This window comes from Notechis scutatus, chromosome 1, assembly GCF_049901735.1.
Source record: "Notechis scutatus isolate UNSWTSFEM ecotype Mainland chromosome 1, rNotScu1.2, whole genome shotgun sequence".
Classification (NCBI taxonomy): Eukaryota; Metazoa; Chordata; class Lepidosauria; order Squamata; family Elapidae; genus Notechis; species Notechis scutatus.
Window position 1 is genome coordinate 12,006,721 of NC_142009.1, and position 21,289 is coordinate 12,028,009.

Sequence of the window (21,289 nt, forward strand, 5' to 3'; positions counted from 1 at the left end):
GTTCACCGGTTGTAAAGAGATGAATGCCTCTTTTTATTATGTCAAATATGTACCTCCTCAGGTGAATGGGGATACTGCACATGAGGTATAAGTATATAACATCATATATAATGCTGAGCGCCATCAGCACATTGAAGATACCTCTCCCCCAACTTCTGGAGGAACTCTTAGCAGTGGGGAAAAGATGACCTCTGTGGGCCTCCACATGACAGCCATCACTGGCTTGATCTGTATCCTTCTTCCAAAACTGAAGTTATCCATCGAGGAAGGCATAGAACCCACTGTAAGCACCTCATCCCCTAACTCTTGTGGGTAATCAATAGCTCTGAAGGCCAAGGAAAGGTCCCCAAAGGATGAGGAAGTGTGTTCTACTCTCTTCTAGGTCCTAAGGAAGATTCTCACTTCGAGCAACCAATGCTGTCTTGGTTCCACGTTCAGGCTGAAAACCAGACTTTTTTCATGTCTTTTAGGCTACTTTGCAGCTAAATCCCACCCTTGATGGCTTTCCTTATTTTGTTGTTGACAGTCCTTCTTCAAAGCAATGGGGGAAATCAACTGTGATTGGGGGAAAGGCTCCAGGGACAAAAATAGGGGCTAAGAAGCACATTTGGCCATCCTGGCTTTTGACACATACTGTAGTAGAATCACTGGCTAGAATTGAGGGGGTAGAATAGAGGGGGAGTAAAGAAGGGATCTAGTTTGGAATCTCTCCGTGGCAGAGGGCAGCAGGAGCCAGACTCTTGAAGTCTTTATCTGCCGGTTCTCAAGAGAATGCAGTTAGTCTGGCATGATCCTTGTAAATAGGTGATCAATAATAAAGAAACTGTTTTGGCCTATTCATGGTACCTTGCACTAAGTAGACATTTGGTGATTCTTGCCTTTATTGGTCTATTTTTTATTGATCAACTTTAAATCACTCTCTTAACCTAAACTGCTTCTGCCTTCAAGACGTTGGGAAAATTATGAAACACAGTGCAATTAATCAATATATGATTGCAACAAGGACCCTACGCTTCTATGGATTTGAAATCAGTGGCAAATACATTTTGTTTCAGAAACTTCTGTTTGAAAGCCAGGGATGCTTCCTCGTTTCTGCAAGAGGAATTTTGACATATTGAATGACATAATGAAACAAAAGGCCTTTTGACATTGTGAACGATTTGGTAATCTGAGTCACACGAACACAAGGCATGTTTATATTTTCTAGGCATACTAAAATGAGTGTGTTACTTCTCAGGAATCAAATCTGAACAGGTGGAATATTCCTCTGTATCATTAGATGCATGGATTTGGGTAACATGGAGATTTCATTTTTCAACTATAGCTTTAAGAAGATTTCTACACGTTCAGTTGTAGGGAAGCTAACATTCCTATAACTAACATGTTAAATTTAATATGAAATCCAGCACTGCCGTCAGAGGAAGCTCCAGTGGAGCTTAAAAAAATGTGTAATATGCATATACTTTACTCCTTGGGCCACACACAGAAGATATTCAAGGTATTGTCTTGTTCAACATATTTTCCAAATTATTTTCCCAGTTATTCTGTATTATTTCACTTAAAAGAACTCTGTGTGTATGTGTGTGTGTGTGTGTGTTTGTGTAGGAGAAGAACATACAGGTAGTCCTTGATTTACGACCACAATTGAGCCCAGAAGTTCTGTAGTTAAGCGCAACATTTGTTAAGGGAATTTCTCCCCATTTTACAACCTTTCTTGCCACAATTGCTAAGTGAATGGCTGCATTTGTTAAGTTAGTAACAAGGTTGTTAAGTGAACCTGGCTTCCCCACTGACTTTGCTTGGTCAGAAGGTCACAAAAGGTGATCACATGACCCCAGGACACTGCAGTTGTCATAAATATGAGTCAGATGTCAAGCGTCTGAATTTTGATCATGTGACCACAGGGATGCTACAACGGTGAGTAAGTTTGAAAAATGGTCACAAGTCCTTTTTTTCCAGTGCCATTGTAACTTTGAATGGTAACTAAATGCACTGTTGTAAATTGAGAACTATCTGTATATATATTTAACCTATAGCACATAATCTTTAAAGAAATAAAAGCACTCTGTTATTTCAATTCTGAAGGGGACTACACCTTTATTATGAAAGCAATCATCTGCACTGCTTTCGTAATTTCGTTATATGTTCTAATTATATTTCCACAATCTCCTGTTTGGAAATGTTACCTACTTCTCAAGAAATGCTGTCTAGCTCTTTGAGAGACTTAACTTCTAAAGGTGGACTGGGTAACTTTGGGGAAATTTCAGAGGCTGCACTTTATTAAAATCATTAGAAACTGGGCCATTATTAGGTAATTAACTGGGCATCAAATCTTAGAAGTAAAAAAAATATGAGGGGTTAGCAAAAAAAACCCCACCCCAGCTATGCTGGCTACCTGTATAGGAAATATATTATAAAAACTTTCCGAGTTATTATTTTATTTCATCTTTCAAAATTTAATTTCCTTCTACAGAGATAAAAGGGTAGGACTGAGGGGCAAGGAAGGCTAAGCAACCTTGTCATAAGTGTCGCAGAGGCTTGTAACAGATCCCGTTACACTAAAGACTGACGGCCACCTGCCCTACACCCTATTGTCTTCCTGCTTTTATATTCAATAAACGTGTGTTCACATGACACGTTAATGATTAATCATAGTTTTCTGGATATTTACTTCTAATCCATTTTTTTCTGTTTGCTGGGTTCACTTAATATGCTGTCTAAAATGTGCCAATCTTTGGTTCGGTATGTGGTTCAGTTTGGTCCACAATCAGTTCTGGATGACCACATCCCATTTGTTGGCATGGAAAAGGTGTGCCACCAGGAGTCGCGGTGTGAGTTGTGTGGCCATATAAATCTATTTAATAAACAAATATTCCTATCTCTCTACGACAGTAACTGAGCCTGCAATTACAGTCCTAAATTGTGATGGTCATTAAGCAGGTCACCACACAACTCTATGACCTTATTTGCAAGTCATTAAGCAAATGAAATGGTTGTTAAGTGAACTCATTGTACCCAATGAGGCGGGGGGGGTGTTTTCTTGCCAGAAACTGGAAGTAAACTCCAAGGCAGGAGTCCTTTTACCATCCCAGACAAATGATTATCCAATCTCTTCTTGAAATCCTCCAGTGATGGAGCACCCACAACTCTGAGACAAGCTGTTCTACTGATTAATCGTTTTTGTTGTCGGGAAATTTCTCTTTATTTCCAGGTTGGATTCTCCCTCTGAGGAGCTTCCACCTGTTGCTTCTTGACCTGCCCGCGGGTACTTTCGAAGATAAATCGCGCCCTCTTCTCTGTGACAGCCCTTGAAGGTATCATGTCTCTTCCTAATCCTTCTCTTTGATAGGCTAAAACATAGTTCCCTGGTAATTTCATCACCCAATTTCAACAGTGAAATGTCAGGTTAACAAAAGGCTGCATAAGGGACATTTTAGTTTATTTTATTGTCATTGCACCTCGTACAACGAAATCAAACACCATCTTCAGTGCACATCATGACCATGACCATGAAAATAAACACAAACACACATCCTTCACCCTTCACACATTGAATCGGAAACCCCTGACACCGCACCAACACTGCACTATACAGCAGAATTCAAAAGAGCAACTGCCCTGGGATAGAAGCTGTTTTTCAGCCTATTTGTTCTTGTTTTTATTATTCTGTACCGTTTGCCAGGTGGTAATAGTTCAAAATAAGGGTGCCCAGGATGAGATGGATCTTTGAGAATGTTTTGAACGTTCTTAAGGCAGCGGGAGCTATGAAGCTCTTCCAAAGTGGGGAGAGGGCAACCAATGATCTTCTGGGCAATGACATTAACCCTCTGGAGTGCTTTCCTATCTGCCACTGTGCAATTGGCAAACCTTACAGAGGTGCAGTATGTTAAAATGCTTTCTATGGTGCAGTGGTAGAAGGTCACCAGCAGTTTTTCATTCAGTTGTTGTTTTCTGATAAGTCTCAGGTAGTATAATTTTTGCTGGGCCCTTTTGACCAGGGTTGCAATGTGGGCACCCCAGGTCAGGTCCTCTTTTAGGGTAACACCCAGAAACTTAAAACTGGCCACTTGCTCCACTTGGTCTCCATTGATAAGCAAGGGCTGGATGTCTGATCTGTTCCTTCTATAGTCTACTATAAGCTCCTTGGTCTTATTGGTGTTGAGGACCAAGTTGTTGTCTCCACACCACGAAAACAACCGGTCCACCTCATCTCGGTAGGCAGACTCATCCCCCCCGGAGATAAGTCCTACCACTGTTGTATCAGTTAGCAGCAATTTCAACAGTGAAATGTCAAGTTAACAAAAGGCTGCACAAGGGACATATGGTGCCCTTGTGCATCTATCTCAATGTGATGTAATATTTTCCCTATGCTAAATAATGCTTATGTTGCTCTTCCACAAAATGAGATTAAAAATTGCTTAATTGCTTCACATTTTCTCCACTACTGATCTCTGCAGCACTGTACTGTTACTTAACCACAGGCACAAGCCCTTGTCTACCATTCTACTTTTAAATGTTGCGAATGTTACATGTGTTCCTAATTTAAAGCCATGGCAGGCTCTAAATTGTACTTGACAGTGCTAATTTGTAGAGTTGAGCCTGGATCGATCCTGTACTCTTTAAGAGCTTGTTCAGGGACTTTAAAGATCCCATTAAAATGTCGCTTACTGAAAAGAACAAAATATATACATATATATCACCTGCATCTAAACATGAGACTTGAATATTTAAACATTACGGGTAAGTTATAAGGAGGCTGGAATCACCAGAAAATATGAGGCGAAGGATTCCATAGCTCTCTTCATACAATGAAATGATAAAAGCTTGGTTGGAAATGATTTGTGGCAAGATCACTAGAGGCACTGGATCTTAAATCATGACTGATGAATTTAAAAAGACATCTGTGACATGTAACATCCTCTTCTCACGTGTAAGAATTTATACCTTCTGGCTCAGTGGCTAATAAGGACTCCCAGTTTAATTTGTGGTTCTTTTGATGTCTTCACTTTATTTTAAGCAGGGCTAAAGTGAGGATAGAATTAACTTATTGTCTGAGTTTTAGCTTCAGTATCATTATGTCCCTAGTGCTCTTTTCACTATTCATGCTGGTGCTCTCTGAGTCTGGTTGTTTTCTTGCAGACGTTGCATTGCCCAAACTAGGTAACGTCATCAGCACTGAAGAGGTCACCTAATTGGGCAATGAAATGTCTGCAAGGAAACAACCAAACTCAGAGAGAGCCCAGGACCCCTCATTTCCAATCCGAGCTAAAAGCTTTTCTCTCCTATCAGTACTATTAATTATCTGAAATTTTAAAGGAGCGTTTTACCTTTTTTTATTTTATTACGTTATAACCCCCTTGAAATTTCTTGGCCCAGGATAGCCTAAATTAATATTTTCCTATTGTAAAACTATCAACCCACAATCTGCCACTAGGGGATGGTAGCTTAGTAATGATTCAAAACTGAACTATTTGTGGTTTTTGAGCACTGGAGGGTCTATATGGGTTCATCCCATCCAGTGAACACAGCCAGGCACCCCAGCAGCTTGTGACACCATAAAAGTTATCCTCGCCTTTCTCATATTAGCATCAGACCCATTTGAAAGAAAATAAACTGCTAAGCACAAGGTTACCCCATTAGTTCTCTTGTTATTTTAATATTATACATGCCGACAAACTCACACACACCAGAAAGATAGACTGGATACAGACTAAATCAGCTGAACCCGCTTCACACCCAAAGCAGTAAACTATGCTTTAACTCCGCTTGATTTGAACTGGAACTAAATACAGGTACTTACGACCTACGACCACAATTGAACCCAAAATGTTTGTTGCTCGGTGACACATTTGTTAAATGAGTTTTGCCCCATTTTATGACCTTTCCTGCCACAGTTGTTAAGTGAATCACTGCAGCTCTTACGTTAGTAACCCAACTGTTAAGTGAAACTGGCTTCCCCATTGATTTTGCTTGTCAGAAGGTCGCAATAGGGGACCACAGGACCTTGGGACACAGCCATGTTCATAAATATGAACCAGTTGCCAAGCATCTGAATTTTGATCACATGATGCTGGGGATGCTGCAAAGGTCGTAAGTGTGAAAATGGTCATAAGTTACTTTTCCTGTGCCATTGTACCTTTGAATGGTCACTAAACAAATTTAAATCAAGGACTACCTGTACAATTAATTTTATTGGGATTCAACTGGCATGCTCCATTCCTAGATTATGATAAAGTAGCATAAATTGGTGATTTCTTGAACAAGCCATCATGGCTTGGTGGGCACATCCATACATGTATAGAATAGAATAGAATAGAATAGAATAGAATAGAATAGAATAGAATAGAATAGAATAGAATAGAATTCTTTATTGGCCAAGAGTGATTGGACACACAAGGAATTGGTCTTGGTGTAAATACTCTCAGTATAAAGAAAAGGTACATTCGTTAATAATCAAGAATCATAACGTACAACACTTAATGATAGTCATAGGGTACAATCAACAATCAAATCATACTAGGATGACAACTGGATGAGTTATACTATATGACAAGTGGATGAGTTATATTCCACCCAGGTCAATGGTTGGGGCTCTGGCAGTCATTGTGGCCAACAAAGAGAAATGAAACAAGGAAGAAAATGAACCAAAAGGGAGCAATGGACCATCAGAGTTGTGCAATGAGGCACTGCTAATCTGGGTTACCCTTCTAAAGATTAGTATTAGGTATTAAAATTTCAATTTTCAGGTCTCTTAACACACGAAGAAGCCATCAAACTGAGGAAAGCTGAGCTTCTTGTCCAAAGCAAGATTCCTTTTGTTACTTAAATTAATAATCTAAAAGGTCCAGAATTGAGGAATGATTCTGGGAATGCACCTTCCCACAGAGATATGGGGAAGTGTGCTAACCACTGAAATCTACCTTGAGTCTCATTAGACCAGAGGTCTCCAAACTAGCTATGCTGGCTGAGGAATTCTGGGAGTTGAAGTCCACCAGTTTTAAAGTTGCCAATTTTGGGGACCCCTGCATTAGACAAAAGGAGATGTGTCTTAGGTTTAAAAATAAATATAAATAAAGACTTACCACTAAAGTGAAGTTGTGAACATGTGCACAGAGAATGAATGATGTTGATGACCAGGCCGTGGGTGGAAGCTCTGAGAGAAAGAGGACCGGTGGCCACCAACAGAGTAACAACGTGGAAGAGGTAGGGGAGATGTGTGGCCACATCGAGGGAATTGTTAAAAGACAGCATCAGCATGTAACGGGCTAGAATGGCAATGTCATCCCACATGAGGTGCTGCTCTAACGTAGCTGTTGGAGAGAGACAGGTCTTGTCGATTATCTTGCACATCCGTCCAATAACCTGGAAGGGAACAACCAGTCATGTGGAGTTAGAAGGTGTGTGCTTTAGAGTAGACACCAGAACAAAAAGCTGACTTTAGGAACACCAGGATCCTATGTGACCATCTCTAATCAAGGAAGAAATGAGGTGGAAGAATTAATCTAGGCCTTCGCAGGGGAGAAAGCATCACAGAAATTTTGGTGCATTTTGATAAGGACTCTCAAGTTATCTTGAGGGCTGGTTTTCTTTCTCATTATTAATATGGACATAATAAAATCCTACAAAAGGTAGGATTAAGTACCACTTCTCATTCCTTTGAGCCATCTCCCAATACTCGCTTCTTCCAGGAAGCCTTTGGGCTTCAATTGTAAGCTTTATAAATATATATATGTATAGGATTTAATATATGGGAAAAAGAGTTTGTTCTCAGTGGGAAAATCTTGATCTGTTCCTCATTACACACACACACACACATATATAAATAAATAAAAATAAAGGTTCCCCTCGCACATGCTCGTCATTTCCGGCTCTAGGGGGCGGTGCTCATCTCCGTTACAAAGCCGAAGAGCCAGCGCTGTCCGAAGGTGTCTCCGTGGTCATGTGGCCGGCATGACTAAACGCCAAAGGCACACAGAACACTGTTACCTTCCCACTAAAATGGTCCCTATTTTTCTACTTGCATTTTTGCAACCTTTTGAACTGATAGGTTGGCAGAAGCTGAATGGGAGCTCACTCTTACGCGGTGCTAGGGATTCGAACCGCCAAACTGCCAACCTTATTGATTGACAAGCTCAGCGTCTTAGCCACTGAGCCACTACGTCCCTATATATACATACATACATACATACAAAAACATACACACAAACACACACATGTATGTATGTATGTATGTATGTATGTATGAATGAATGAATGAATGAATGTATGTAATGAGGAACAGAACAAGATTTTCCCACCAAAGAACAAATTCTTTTCCCCATATATTAAATCCTATCTATATTGGTCAAACAAAGAGCTCAGAACTTTAGGAAGATCGTATGTCCTTGACCTATGACTGCAATGGACCCTGCCCATTATGATTGCATGTCATAATGGTCATGTGACTGACCTAACTTTACCACCATTTTTGTGGTGGTTCTCAAGCGAATCGCTGTGATTCTCTCCCCCCAGCCCCCAGGAATCACCCCAGTCAAGCGAATCCAGTCATTAAGCAAACCAATGGTTTGCTATGAGGCATAGTTTTGACAAAAATCGGAAGTGCCCATTTTAGGCAAAACCGTCACAAAATGCAGCCACATGAGCACCAGATGTTGCAAACGGTTCTATGGCTGAATGCCCAGAGTTCTGTCATATGACTGCAGAGGGGGCCTGACTGAAGTTCGAATCCAGGGTGTAAGTCCCCCTTTTTGGGTCAGTCATAACTTCGAACAGTTGCCAAGTAACCAGTCACAGGTTGAGGACTTACTGTAATCCTGTCACTTGCTGTCCTATTTCATCCCTGTTAAACTTGTGTGCTACCCAGAGTGGTCAAGAGGCTATGTAGCTTTAGAAATGGGAAATTAAAATGAACAATCAATCAAATAAGCTGTTTGGAAAAGTTTGCGAAGAACATAGATATTACTGTATTGTGACTGGCTGAAGGGCCAACGAAACAGTATTTCAAGAGCTACCACATCAACAGCCTGGAAATCCAGTTTCAGTTTACAGAGAACAATATATTTCTTTGAAGCTGTTCTTGTGGAGAAGGGTAACCAGATAAAAAAAAATCCAGTGAATGTGATCGACAATATTGAAATTGAATACTTTTACTAACGCCTTAAAGCTGTGCTTCTGAGCTTCCCAGAATTATATAACAGTAACTGCCTGGCTACAGTGCACTGACCAGCAGGCTCATATTATTTTTGCTGTATTATAAAGGTAGTCCTTGACTTACGACCACTATTGAGCCCAAAATTTATGTTGCTAAGCGAGACAATTGTTAAGTGAGTTTTGCCCCATTTTACGACCTTTCTTGCCACAGTTGTTAAGTGAATCACTGCAGTTGCTAAGTTAGTACCGTGTTTCTCCAACAATACGGCCTCCACCAATAGGAAGCCCCACCATGTTTTAACATCGTTGTTAAGTGAATGGCTTCCTCATTGACTATGGTTTTTTAAAATAAACTTTATTAGTCTTTTATATTTTTAAAAACCAAACAAAAAATGTAAATATTATGACATTAACAATGTGTGACATCTATCTCATATACTTCTATTTTGTGCTTATGTACAAATATATACAATTTATGTGAATATGAAAATTTAATCTATAAGTTGCTTATCATTGATTCTTTCATCACCCATCTGTCTTAATTCAATCCAATCATACCATTTCCCCCAAATTCTATAATATTCAGACTCCTCTTTCTCTCGTAACATCAGGGATAACTTATCCATCTCAGCACACGCCATTATTTTTTGAATGATCAATTCATCTGATGGTATACAATTGTGCTTCCAACACTGAGCACAGGCAATTCTAGCTGCTGTTAAAATTGACTGTTTGTCAGAAGGTCGCAAAATATGACCCCAGGATTTTGCAACTATCATAAATATGAGTCAGCTGCCAAAGCGTCTGAATTTTGATCATATGACCATGGGGATGCCGCAACGGTTGTAAGTGTGAAAAACAATTGTAAGTCACTTTTTGTCCAGTGCTGTTATAACCCTGAATGGTCACTAAGCAAACCATAGTAAGTTGAGGACTAATTGTAACATTTTTCGATATGGACATTGCTTAGTACCATCCGGTTAATATTTTTCCTGCTATCTGACAAAAGAAGGACAGAGGACAAGTGAAGGAGGAGAAAGAAATACCATTCACTGATTTCCATCCACATGTGAAGAGATTAACTATAGTTAAATTCAAGAGGAGAATGCTTACTTTGCTGGAAACCAGCTTCACGTTTCCAGAAGCAAGAGCAACAGCTGTATCTGCCATGACCTCTGCTTTGATGGACCCCAGTCCTCCTGTGGCACTGGTTTTGATAAAACTGTCCAACACCACATCAAGTAGATCAGTTATCTGTCGAAAAGGCAAGAAAACAGCCGTGCTCAAGAACAGAACAACAGAACAGAATAATAGAATAACAGAGTTGGAAGGGACCTTGGGAGGTCATCTAACCCAACCCCCTGCTCAAGCATGAAACCCTATGCCATTTCAGACAAACGGTTGCCCAGTCTCTTCTTAAAAACTTTTGCTTTTGATGATAATAATGATGGTTTTGATTATTATCATTTTGTTGATGATAATCTTGGTGTTAATCTATGCTCATATCAGTCTTGTAAGTAGCTTCTTGCTAGCATCATTCAGTATTAAATGCCTATCAAAAGGTTGAATAACATATACAGTAAGCCACCTAGAGTCACCTCAGCGAGATTGGTGGCATAAAAGTTTGATAATAAATAAATACATAAATAATCTGGTGTTCTGAAGGTTTAATTATATAGAAACATTCCTTGGGTTAAAATTAAGCTTGAATGTAGACAATTTTACTTTTCTAAATGTTTTTATCACTTTCATCATAAGAAAATGGTTAAGTGCCGAGAGCCTTCTAAAATAATGAGATAAAATGAGTACATTCTTTAATCAGATAGCTTAACCCAGATCTCTGTGAATTTTGCCCTTGAAAATAATATGGTAATAATAATAATAATAATAATAATAATAATAATAATAATAATAATAATAATAATAATAATAATAAATCTTTCCACAACTGTGTGACGCTGGAAGGTTGATTTTGACAGAAATGCCAATTTTTCTGCACATGAAAATTGATTCATTTACCAGCTTATTATCAACAAAAGTCCTGAAAGACAAATCCAAATAAACACCATAGTAATGTTTAAAAGATATTTAATAGTTTACTCGGAACAGGGGAAAAAAGGACAGTGTGGGGTAATGGTTATGGACTTGAGAAGTCCCAAATCCTGCCGTAGGCATGGAAACCTGAGCTACTTCCTTAAGAGCCAGTGTGGTTAATATAGTAGACAGAGTGGGAAGAGGGATATAGGGAATGACCAGGCTGAGCCCAAGGGAAGAGTCAAATGCATCATCAATCTTGAGTCTCTTCCCATCCACAAGAGATCCAAGTCCAGCCCACCTTGCATTCCACCTTAAATTCCTATCTACCACCAATCTGCTTTTACTGTTAGTAGTTCCGATTCTTGTAGAGAGCATTAGCACAGAATAAACCTATATTTATTTGAACTGCCTGGGCTCCTGATTTCCTGTGCTCCCTTATGCACAGAAGCTGGCTGGGTCACCTTGGTCCAATCCTTTCCTTTTGGCCCAAGTCAGTGTCAGGCTCTGCAACCAGCCGGTTCATAAATAAGAGCACTTATCTTATCGGGTAATGTTAGCTTTGTTGAAAAAACTAGGTGACACTGCAGAAACCAGCAGACCCTATAACCACAGGGAAGAAATTGTAAAAAAAAATAAATCTCTGAACATAGAACACTTGGATTTTAGCAAATGTCCTTTCAATAACTTCACCAGGACATGGCAGAAATGGCTTTTGGGGAGGATATGTAAGTATAGTCTTGCATTGAATAGTACTGGATATAGCAGAAAACATATAGTTTATTCTTCAACCAAAAACTGAAAGGGGGGGACGGACAATCAAAACCAGTACCTGTCCCAAACTACCCCATATCTTGGCTTGAATGGAAGGATACATCTGTTTCTCATTTATTGTCATTGTGATAAGCTTATCAAGAATTGCTGTGACTCGCTGGCGCCGAGCATCATCATTATGTTTGCAGAAGCGGACCAGATTCAGTAACCAGGGGGTCATATATTCTAGGCAGAGATGTTTTAGTTCAATACCTGAAATTCGAATAAACAAAGAGACAGATGAGAAAATAGTCTTGCGCAAATGTTTTGCCCAATTATCTTTTGGAACAAAGCTTGGTAGTTATGAAAAAAAAAAAAAGTAAAGTGTACTAGAAAGACAGCAAAAAAAGGATTTCTCTGTGTCAAGAGGCCCTGGATTGGTGATGTCCAGGCCCCCATTCTTGAAAGGCAAGTTGTCTTTGGCCCCAAAAGTAGTGTGAGATATGATGCTGAATATCAAAAGAAACTAACAACATCTCTAGGTGTTCTGTAATGTACCCAAATGGGCCTTGGATGGCAAATCAAAGGCAGGGCACCTTCAAATACAACAACGCATATATCAGGCTTCATGGATAAGACTCTCCAAATATTAGCAGAGCTGACAGCACTCTCTTGACTTTGTAATCTGTGTTGAATTCCTTCAGCAAGTCATGGTCATTTCCCAACAGAGAATTGTTTTGAGTGGGGAGATATGCCCAGGGCAAAGGAATCTTGGTTCTTCCCCTTAATTTGGACCATATCAAACCATTTCCTCAACAATACCAGGAAAACAGGCCAGACAGTTTTTTAAAAAAAAATTTTATCACACCTATTCCATGAACCTCTAAAGTTCCGTCTTCTTGGTGACTCTGACTTGTAAGACCCGGGGAAGAGAGTTCTTTTCCTTTTCCACCCACGCTTCCCACTGGAAAAGCAGAAGGGATGTCAGGTGGGTGGGTTGGAATTTATTTTGAGCTTACAGACTCATGCTTGCTGGGAGGAAGTGGGAAGAGAGGGAGAGAAAGAGAGGGAGAGAGAGAGGGAGGCTTCTTCTACAACTTGGGCCAGAAGAAGAAAATGAGCAGGTGATTAGTTCATTATCTTCCCAATGAAAGCAGCAGGCATCATGACTTCTCAAATTTCATATCCTGGGTTGAGGAATGCAAATTTTCAGCAATGTATTTCCTTGGGTGTTGGCCCAGCCTGAATACGATTCAAAACGTGTAGCCCAAGACTTAGGTTCAGCCCCCACCAAGATGACATTTCTGAACATCGTCGCGTCACTTCTTTTATTTCACCTCTTATTGTATTTATTTATTGAGAAATTTTATATGTCTGCCCAACTCACAGCGGCCACAGGTGACTTGCAGAAATAAAACCCAAGGAAGATCAAGACCACCTCATGGGTTCACCAGGGAGACCACGCTTAAGGACTACTTAAATAAAGGATTTAGGAGCAACAATTTTTAACGATCACTGCCTACTAACGAGCCTATTCAGATTAGGTGAGAAATGAAACCACTCTGGAGACATATATGGGTTCCCCTAACCAATTTGAAGAAGCTACTAGGATAAGCAGTGAAATGTTTCAAACAAAAAAGAAAGGAAGTTGCCCTGACTCAACTTCCAGACTCTTTTAAAGAAACAGATCATTAAGAAACTGTAAGTTCTTTCTGCTACACTTGAGTCAGCATGCCTTTTGCCATCCTGACGAGGGAATTCTGGGAGTTGAAGTCCACATATCCTCAAGTGGCCAAGGCTGAGGAACACTGTATTATATGTAGCATTTCAATAATTCTGGCTATCCATAGATTTTTTTTTAACGAGAGCTGAGATTACATTTGCATATATACTGTAAAAGAGATGGAGCCTATTTTATTTTTAATATGGTGCTAGATTTGTAGAATTAATTCAGGGTTCCTAAAAGTGTATTTTGCTCTACATATTCAGGTTTTTTTAAAAGAACAATTCTCATATTTCAATGTAAATCTGCCTTTTACTAATTGCTGCACTCTTGGATTCACTAAAACTCTTAAATGTACTGAGTATGTGCTTGGGTAGTTTGCCTACATACACACTTCTCTAACTCTACAACTGTACATTTTTTCATGTAATGCCTTCATTTTTGATGCATTATTGCCACGGTGGCCCCTGCTACACCCTCTGGCACCTGGCAGTAACCCCCCCTTGGTTACTCAAGGCAGTAACCCCCCTTGGTCCCACCACACTTGTGCTGCAACAGCTCCTTACACACTTACTGGCCTGCTTGAGAACTGCCTGCGGCTTGTGACTTCGTGCTGGCTTTCCCATCGACTTTGCTTGCTGGAAGCTGTCAAGAAGTTGCCCGGAGGTCATTCCTTAATGACTCATGATCCCCGCTTAATGACAACAATGGAATTGCTGGGATTGCCATTGCTAAGCAAGGTGGTTGTATGTTCTGACCTAGGTTTCCCAAGACCATGAAGAAGACTCTTCATCCCGATAAAACCCCTTTTATTTAGGTTAAAGGGAATTCCTCTCCATCAAAGTCCAAGCAAACAGTCTTTCATGAGATTTCACAACTACAGACCTTTATCAGGCTTGGAGAGTTGCCAGGCTGGTATCTTCCAAACGCCACACTATAGCAGCAATTACTTGGCAAGAAGTGAGGAACAGATCTTCAGTCTAATGAATTGAACTAATTGTCTCCTGCAAATACCACTCCCCTTTTGCTTCTCTTTATTCCCTATGGGAGGAGCCATTCACCTTCCACCTGAGCCTTTATTCACGAGTCAATCCTTGTTCCTTAACTGTTTCCTTCTCCTGGCAGCTCTGTGCATGCACACACTGAGAACAGGCTCCAGCTGTTCTTCTGCCCCACTGATCTCCGACTCCGAAGGCAGCTGATAACTGTCAGACGGCCCTGGCCCCATCTCTGATTCTGATGCAGAGCACTCATCAGAGCCTTCCCCAGACTCCAAGACTGGCCCATGTTCCTCCCCAACCTCCTCACTATCCGAGTCTGCTACCAGCTCTGCTGGTGGGCCACAACATCATATGACCTCATACTTTTTGACCACATTTGCTTAGTGACAGAAATTCTGGATCCAAATACCATTGTTAAGTGAGGATTCCCTGTATGATTAACTATTATTTAATATAGCCACAGCTCCATTTATCCCCAATATCTGCGCTGCTGACTTCCTCATTGGAGCTGTCAAGCCATCTTTGCCTTATATAAACAGGAAAAGTGAAGTAATATTACTTACTAGACTTGCTAAATCCAGAAATGCATTCTTCCAAAAACTCTAGGGTAAGGTGGGGTTCATTAGCTGCCAGAGTCTTACTAATGGAGACAATGAAAAGAGTGTTGTTTGCAGGGATACAAAGACCTGATGTTTCCAGTAATTGGCCTTCAATCTTTAAATTAAAAGTACAAGTTAAGGCACAGAGAAGATTATAGGCCGCAGACCTGTAACAAAAAATAAGGAATGCGTTAAGAAAACGTTTCCTTGGGGAAGGTCCAGAAAGTCTAGTTCAGAAGCCTATTTCTTTCTTTCTTTTTTCTTTCTTTCTTTCTTTTCTTTCTTTCTTTCTTTCTTTCTTTCTTTCTTTCTTTCTTTCTTTCTTTCTTTCTTTCTTTCTTCCATCCATTCATTCAATTTCTATAGCTGTCCAACTCAACCAAGTGATTTCTTAGATATCAGCATATTTGGCCTCTGACCCTCCCAAATCGACTCAAGAATCTTATTTTGTCAGCCATAGAGAGCTCTCTCTATTAGGTGATGATGAAATCTACATAAAACTAACCTGTGAGAGATTACAGGTAGTCCTCAACTTACAACAGTTCATTTAGTGGCCATTCAAAGTCTCAATGGCACTGAAAAAAGTGACTTATCACTATTTTTCATGCTTACAACCATTGCAGCGTCCCCGAGGTCACGTGATCCAAATTCAGGCACTTGGCAACTGACTCATATTTATGACGGTTGCAGTGTCCAGGTTCATGTGATCACCTTTTGTGACCTTCCCTTAACCAGATTCACTTAACAACCGTGGCAAGAAAAGTTGTAACATAGAGCAAAACTGAACTGTCTCCCATAGCAACAGAAATTCTGGGCTCAACTGTGGTCGTAAGTCGAGGACTACCTATCATAACATTCTAAGAAAAACTGCATGCTCTATTTTAGATGATATAAACAAGCACTTTTCTTGGCTTTACCTTAAAACAGGCATTCCCTCCTGGGAGATGAAAGAGTGAGGAGGGGGGGGATGAGAAATGTCTCTTTTGAAGGGTGCCAGTAAACCTACCTGCTTTTTTTTTAAAGTATTTGTATTCAGTAGAATAAATACTTTTAAAAACATACTAATCGATTAATCAGAGCCAGCCTTGCAGTTCATCACAATGCTTCCAAACTGGGCAATCTGACTTGAGTCATAAAAATCAATGAAGGCATGAATTGGATGCATGTCCTCCCTCCCACCCTCCCAAAATACACTTTACAGAAACAGTAGTCAGTGAAAGGAAAACAAATTACGCACAGGTAGTCCTCGACTTACAGCAGTTCGCTTAGTGACCATTCAAAAGTTACAGTGGCACTGAAAAAAGTGAGTTACGAACCATTTTTCGCACTTATGACCATTGCAGCATCCCCATGGTCACGGGATTTACATTTGGATGCTTGACAACTGACTCACATTTATGACGGTGGCAGTGTCCAGGGTTGTGTGTGATCCCCTTTTACGACCTTCTGAGAAGCAAAGTGAATGGGAAAGCCAGATTCACTTAACATTGCAAAAAAAAAAAAAAAAGTAGAACAGGGCTAGACTAAATTTCTCACTTAGCAACTTTAAATTTTGGGCTCAATTGTGGTCATAAGTTGAGGACTATCTGTAATAGGGGGAAAAAGGCAGGGGAAAATAATCAGCCTCCATACTGAGTTAAGGAAAGCAAAGAATTTGGAGGAGGAAGAAATTCCGACTATGCAGAGCAACACACCTCTAGTTTTTATTCAGGTAGTTCTCGACTTACAACTGTTCACTTAATGCCCATTCAAACTTACGAGGGGACTGAACAGTGACTTATGACCAGTTCTCACACCCATGACCATTGCAGCATCCCCACAGTTATGTGATCAAACTTTGGGGGCTTCATAACTGGCGTATATTAAAAGATGATCCCAGCATGTTTTGGGATCATTATTTTCAACCTTCCTAGGGAGCTTCTGATAAGCAAAGTTGATGGGGAAAGCCAGATTGGCTTTACATGTATGATTCACTTAACAGCTGTAGCGATTCGCTTAACAACCATGGCACAAAGGTCATAAAACGGGGCACAACTCACCTACCAACTACCATTGCTTAGCAATGGAAATTTTGGGCTCAATTGTTGTCGTAAGTCGAGGACTACCTGCAGCTGGACTCAAAATCCCTCCACAAATTGAAAGTGAGACGTACCGTAGACTTGGGTCCGAGCTCCCTAGATTAAGCAGCGCAATGTTCAGCAGCGTTCCTGGCACATCCTTGGGACGGATTTTCGTATGTTGCGGTATAGAGTCGGGCTGGGATAGTTCCCATCGTGTCCGTATATGAATGATGGACTGTACAATAGCTTCGCACTCCTGGTGCATGAAAGTCAGAGGTGTGCCTTGGTTGGCAATGGTTAAGGTGAACTGGTTTTCATCCACAAGGCAGATTTCTTCTATTTCAGAAGCATAGTAAATGTCATTCAGGAACACGGTCTGGCCCAGGACTCTGGTGCGCTCAGCTGAAGTCACTTGGACAGCGGTGGAGCCAACCTGTGGAAGGCATTGAGTTTGGGTGGGAGAAAAGAAAATCAAGGCACCCCAAATAGCGCCAGCTAGGGCAGGGGTGTCCAATGTGGCGACTTTAAGATGTGTGGACTTCAATGCCTGGAATTCTGGGAATTGAAGTCCACCCATCTTAAAGTTGCCAAGGTTGGACACGCCTAAGTAATGGTACTCCCTTACAAAGATAAAAAGGTATCTCTCCCCTGCAATAGGCTTTCATATTCTTTCGAAATGTTTTGAAAATGGCATCGCAATCATTACATCATTTTGTTACAAGATTCATGATCGCCTGGAATCCAAATCCAATCATTCTTAAGCAGGGGTTTCAAACTCGATCCTGTCATGGGCCACATCAGGATTTTGTTTGCCTTTGGGGGAGGGCTAGGGGGGGGGCATAGCCTTGGTATCGCAGCCAACTAGGTAGGTATGGCTGGGGCCGGTCCCTCGTCATCTCTGGCACAGCCCTTGGGCCAATGCCATGGCCTATCGCAGGCCAGATTCAGCCTGTGAGCCACGTCTTTGACACTCCTGTTCTTAAGGGTCAACTTTTTTCAAGTAGAAAATACACGACTATTTCATCTGACTTAGTACAGCTAGCTAGTTAGTTAAAGCAGTAGCCACTGAAAGTTATGCAAAAAGTGGGCAAAGAACTTCGTGTATAATATTAGGTCAAGTCTACCCCAATGTGTCCAACTCTAAGGCACAGTGTTCATCTCTGGTTCTTGGCTGAGGGAGCCAGCATTGTCTGAAGACATTTGCTGTGGTCATGTGGTCAGTATGGTATATGCCAAAAGTGCACAGTTTGCTGTTACCTTCCCACCAAAGTGATACTTATTTATCCACTTGCATTTGCATGCTTTTAGACTGCTAGGTGGGCAGGAGCTGGGGCAAGGAACAGGAGCTCACCACATTGTGTGGCACTCGGGTCTCGAACCTGGGCTTTCCAGCTGACATGCTCAGTGTCTTTAACCACTGAGTCTTCACACCCACTCTCAGATATAATATTGTGTTTGATTAAATATGAGCCAGCTGTGTGCTGCAGCTGCCAAAAAAGTCAACACAGTTCTAGGCTGCATTAACAGAGGGATAGAATCACGATCACATGAAGTGCTAATACACTTTATAATGCCTTGGTGAGGCCACACTTGGAATACTGCATCCAATTTTGATCGCAACAATGTAAAAAAGATGTTGACACTCTAGAAAGAGTGCAGAGAAGAGCAACAAAGAGGATTCAGGTACTGGAGGCTAAAACATACGAAGAATGGTTGCAGGAACTGGGTATGTCTAGTCTAATGAAAAGAAGGACTAGGGGAGACATGATAGCAATGTTCCAATATCTAAGGGGTTGCCACAAAGAAGAGGAAGTCAAGCTATTCTCCAAAACACCTGAAGGGCAGGACAAGAAGCAATGAATGGAAACTAATCAAGGAGTGAAACAACCTAGAATTAAGAAGAAATTTCCTGACAGTTAAAACAATTAACCAGTGGTACAACTTGCCTCTAGAGATTGTGAATGCTCCAACCCTGGAAGTTTTTAAGAAGAGATTGGACAACCATTTGTCTGAAATTGTTGTGGTTAGCTGGCAGCAGGTACGGACGGATGAGGAGAGCGAGGACTCAGATGAGGGGCCAGGACCATTAGAAAGTAGACTGCTGCCTTCAGAGATTGTGGGGGCTGGCAGCAGCGATGAGGAGGTTCCTGAGGAGCCTATGCCAAGTGCGCATGTGTGCAGGATTGCTCGCAGGAAGCAGCTGTTGTAGCTGTACCTTGTTGTAGCAAGGTAATGGCCCCTCCTTCAAGAAGATAAAAGCCAGCTGTGAAATGAACACTCTTTGCAGAAGGCAAAGATGTTTTGAAACTCCAGACTCGTGGACATTCCAGTATCCTGAGTTTGTATTTGAAGATTCTTGTATTGCAAATTATTTCTTATCTGTTATCTTTTGGCAAGTCTTGCACAGTTTGGCAAGTCTTGTGCTTACCACTGCTAATTATTTTGCAGAAGCATTAAAGGGTTTCTGTTCCCTTGGATTGTGTTTGATTTGTTGGAAAAGGCATGGGTCAGAACAATAATGGCATGAGCAGAGGGTCGCCTGAGCAGGGGGTTGAACTAGAAGACCTCCAAGGTCCCTTCCAACTCTGTTACTCTATTCTATTCTAATCCTGGATTTGAGTTCACTCATCTTACAGTGGCCGTGGTTGAGAAGCATTTACTGCAAGATACCAGATTGGGAAAACACTGCTGTAAATGCCAAAAATACAGTAAACTGCAGATCAAAAGCACACAACTTACTTTAATGGAAACTTTGGTGTCTTTGTGGGCCAGTTTGAGGGCATTGTGGAAAACCTTCAGGTCTTCTTCCAAAGCCAAAGTGGCTGCTGGAAGTTTCTGCTGGTCATGGTCTATGTGCTCGGCCAATTTCCCAGGCGAGTCAATGAAAATGAGCCTCTTGCTGCCTTTCAGACCCGTCAGGAGTCGCTCATGGTACTTGGTGTATTCCCTCACCCACGAGTTGCAGTTGTAGATGAAGACGGCAGAGACGTTTTCGTAAGCGAATCCCGGGAAAACTACAAACCACTTGGACAGGAAGTCTGTTTTGAAACGGTTGCTGGGCCCGGCGTGAGTGAGGTCAACTACGATCTCATATGGCTTGGCATAGTAAGGCTTCAGCGTCAACAAAACATGATATATCAACAGGTCACCATTGATTTGGCCGGTCTTAAACCTAGATGGGGGAAAATAAATCACAATTATACAATATACAAAAATAACGGAAAATAAATAACAAATTAGCTGTCATGATTTATTTATAGGTGAATTTAGTCAAGTGATTGTAAGAGGTATGTAGGATACAACACAATAGTCCATCCTTTTGGCATGCCTGGGCTGCGATGAAGAGAATTGTCTTGGACCACATAAAATATATATAATATACAGTAGTCGATGTATATAAATCACATAATGTTAGAAGTTTATAAATCTTGTGGGGCCATATTTACTAGCTTTTCAGGGTCACATGTGGCCTATAGGTTGTGGGTTGGATACATTTGCGCTAGAACCAAAACAACAATAATACAATCATATACACTAAAATCTAACACAACATGTACATATGGCACAATTGATCCCAGAAGTAGTAATTGATCCCAGAAGCAAATGCCTGGTGCTGAGAAACACACACATTCATGTTCCAAGCTGTCTGGAAAACTAAATTCTTAGGAGTGTCTAGGAGGCTATAAATAAAGGTAACTATCAGTAAGAAGTTACATACTCCAGAAATAGCATTCCTCACATCCCCAGCCAATATAGGTAGTCCTCAATTTACAACCGTTCATTTACTGATTGTTCAAAGTTACAATGGCACTGTAACCATTTTTCACACTTACAACCATTGCAGCATTCAGAGGCTTGGCGACTGACTCATACTTACGACAGTTTCAGTATCTCGTGGTCATGTGATCCCCTTTGGCGACCTTCTGACAAACAAAGACGGGGGGGGGGGGAATCCAGACTCACGTAACA

General features: G+C 41.0%; 1 protein-coding gene across 5 annotated transcripts in view; it reads right to left on the reverse strand.

Moving 5' to 3' along the window:
• The window catches only part of NF1 (neurofibromin 1), a 201,282-nt gene that overhangs the window by 38,022 nt on the left and 141,971 nt on the right, over positions 1-21,289 (reverse strand). For all 5 annotated transcript variants that reach the window (XM_026680434.2, XM_087957081.1, XM_087957072.1 and 2 more), the window contains 6 exons: positions 20,060-20,492; positions 17,413-17,753; positions 15,225-15,427; positions 12,017-12,210; positions 10,264-10,404; positions 7,083-7,362 (listed from right to left, as the gene is read on the reverse strand). In XM_026680434.2, the coding sequence (XP_026536219.1) occupies positions 7,083-7,362; positions 10,264-10,404; positions 12,017-12,210; positions 15,225-15,427; positions 17,413-17,753; positions 20,060-20,492 (1,592 nt within the window). The remainder of the gene's footprint in view (positions 1-7,082; positions 7,363-10,263; positions 10,405-12,016; positions 12,211-15,224; positions 15,428-17,412; positions 17,754-20,059; positions 20,493-21,289) is intronic.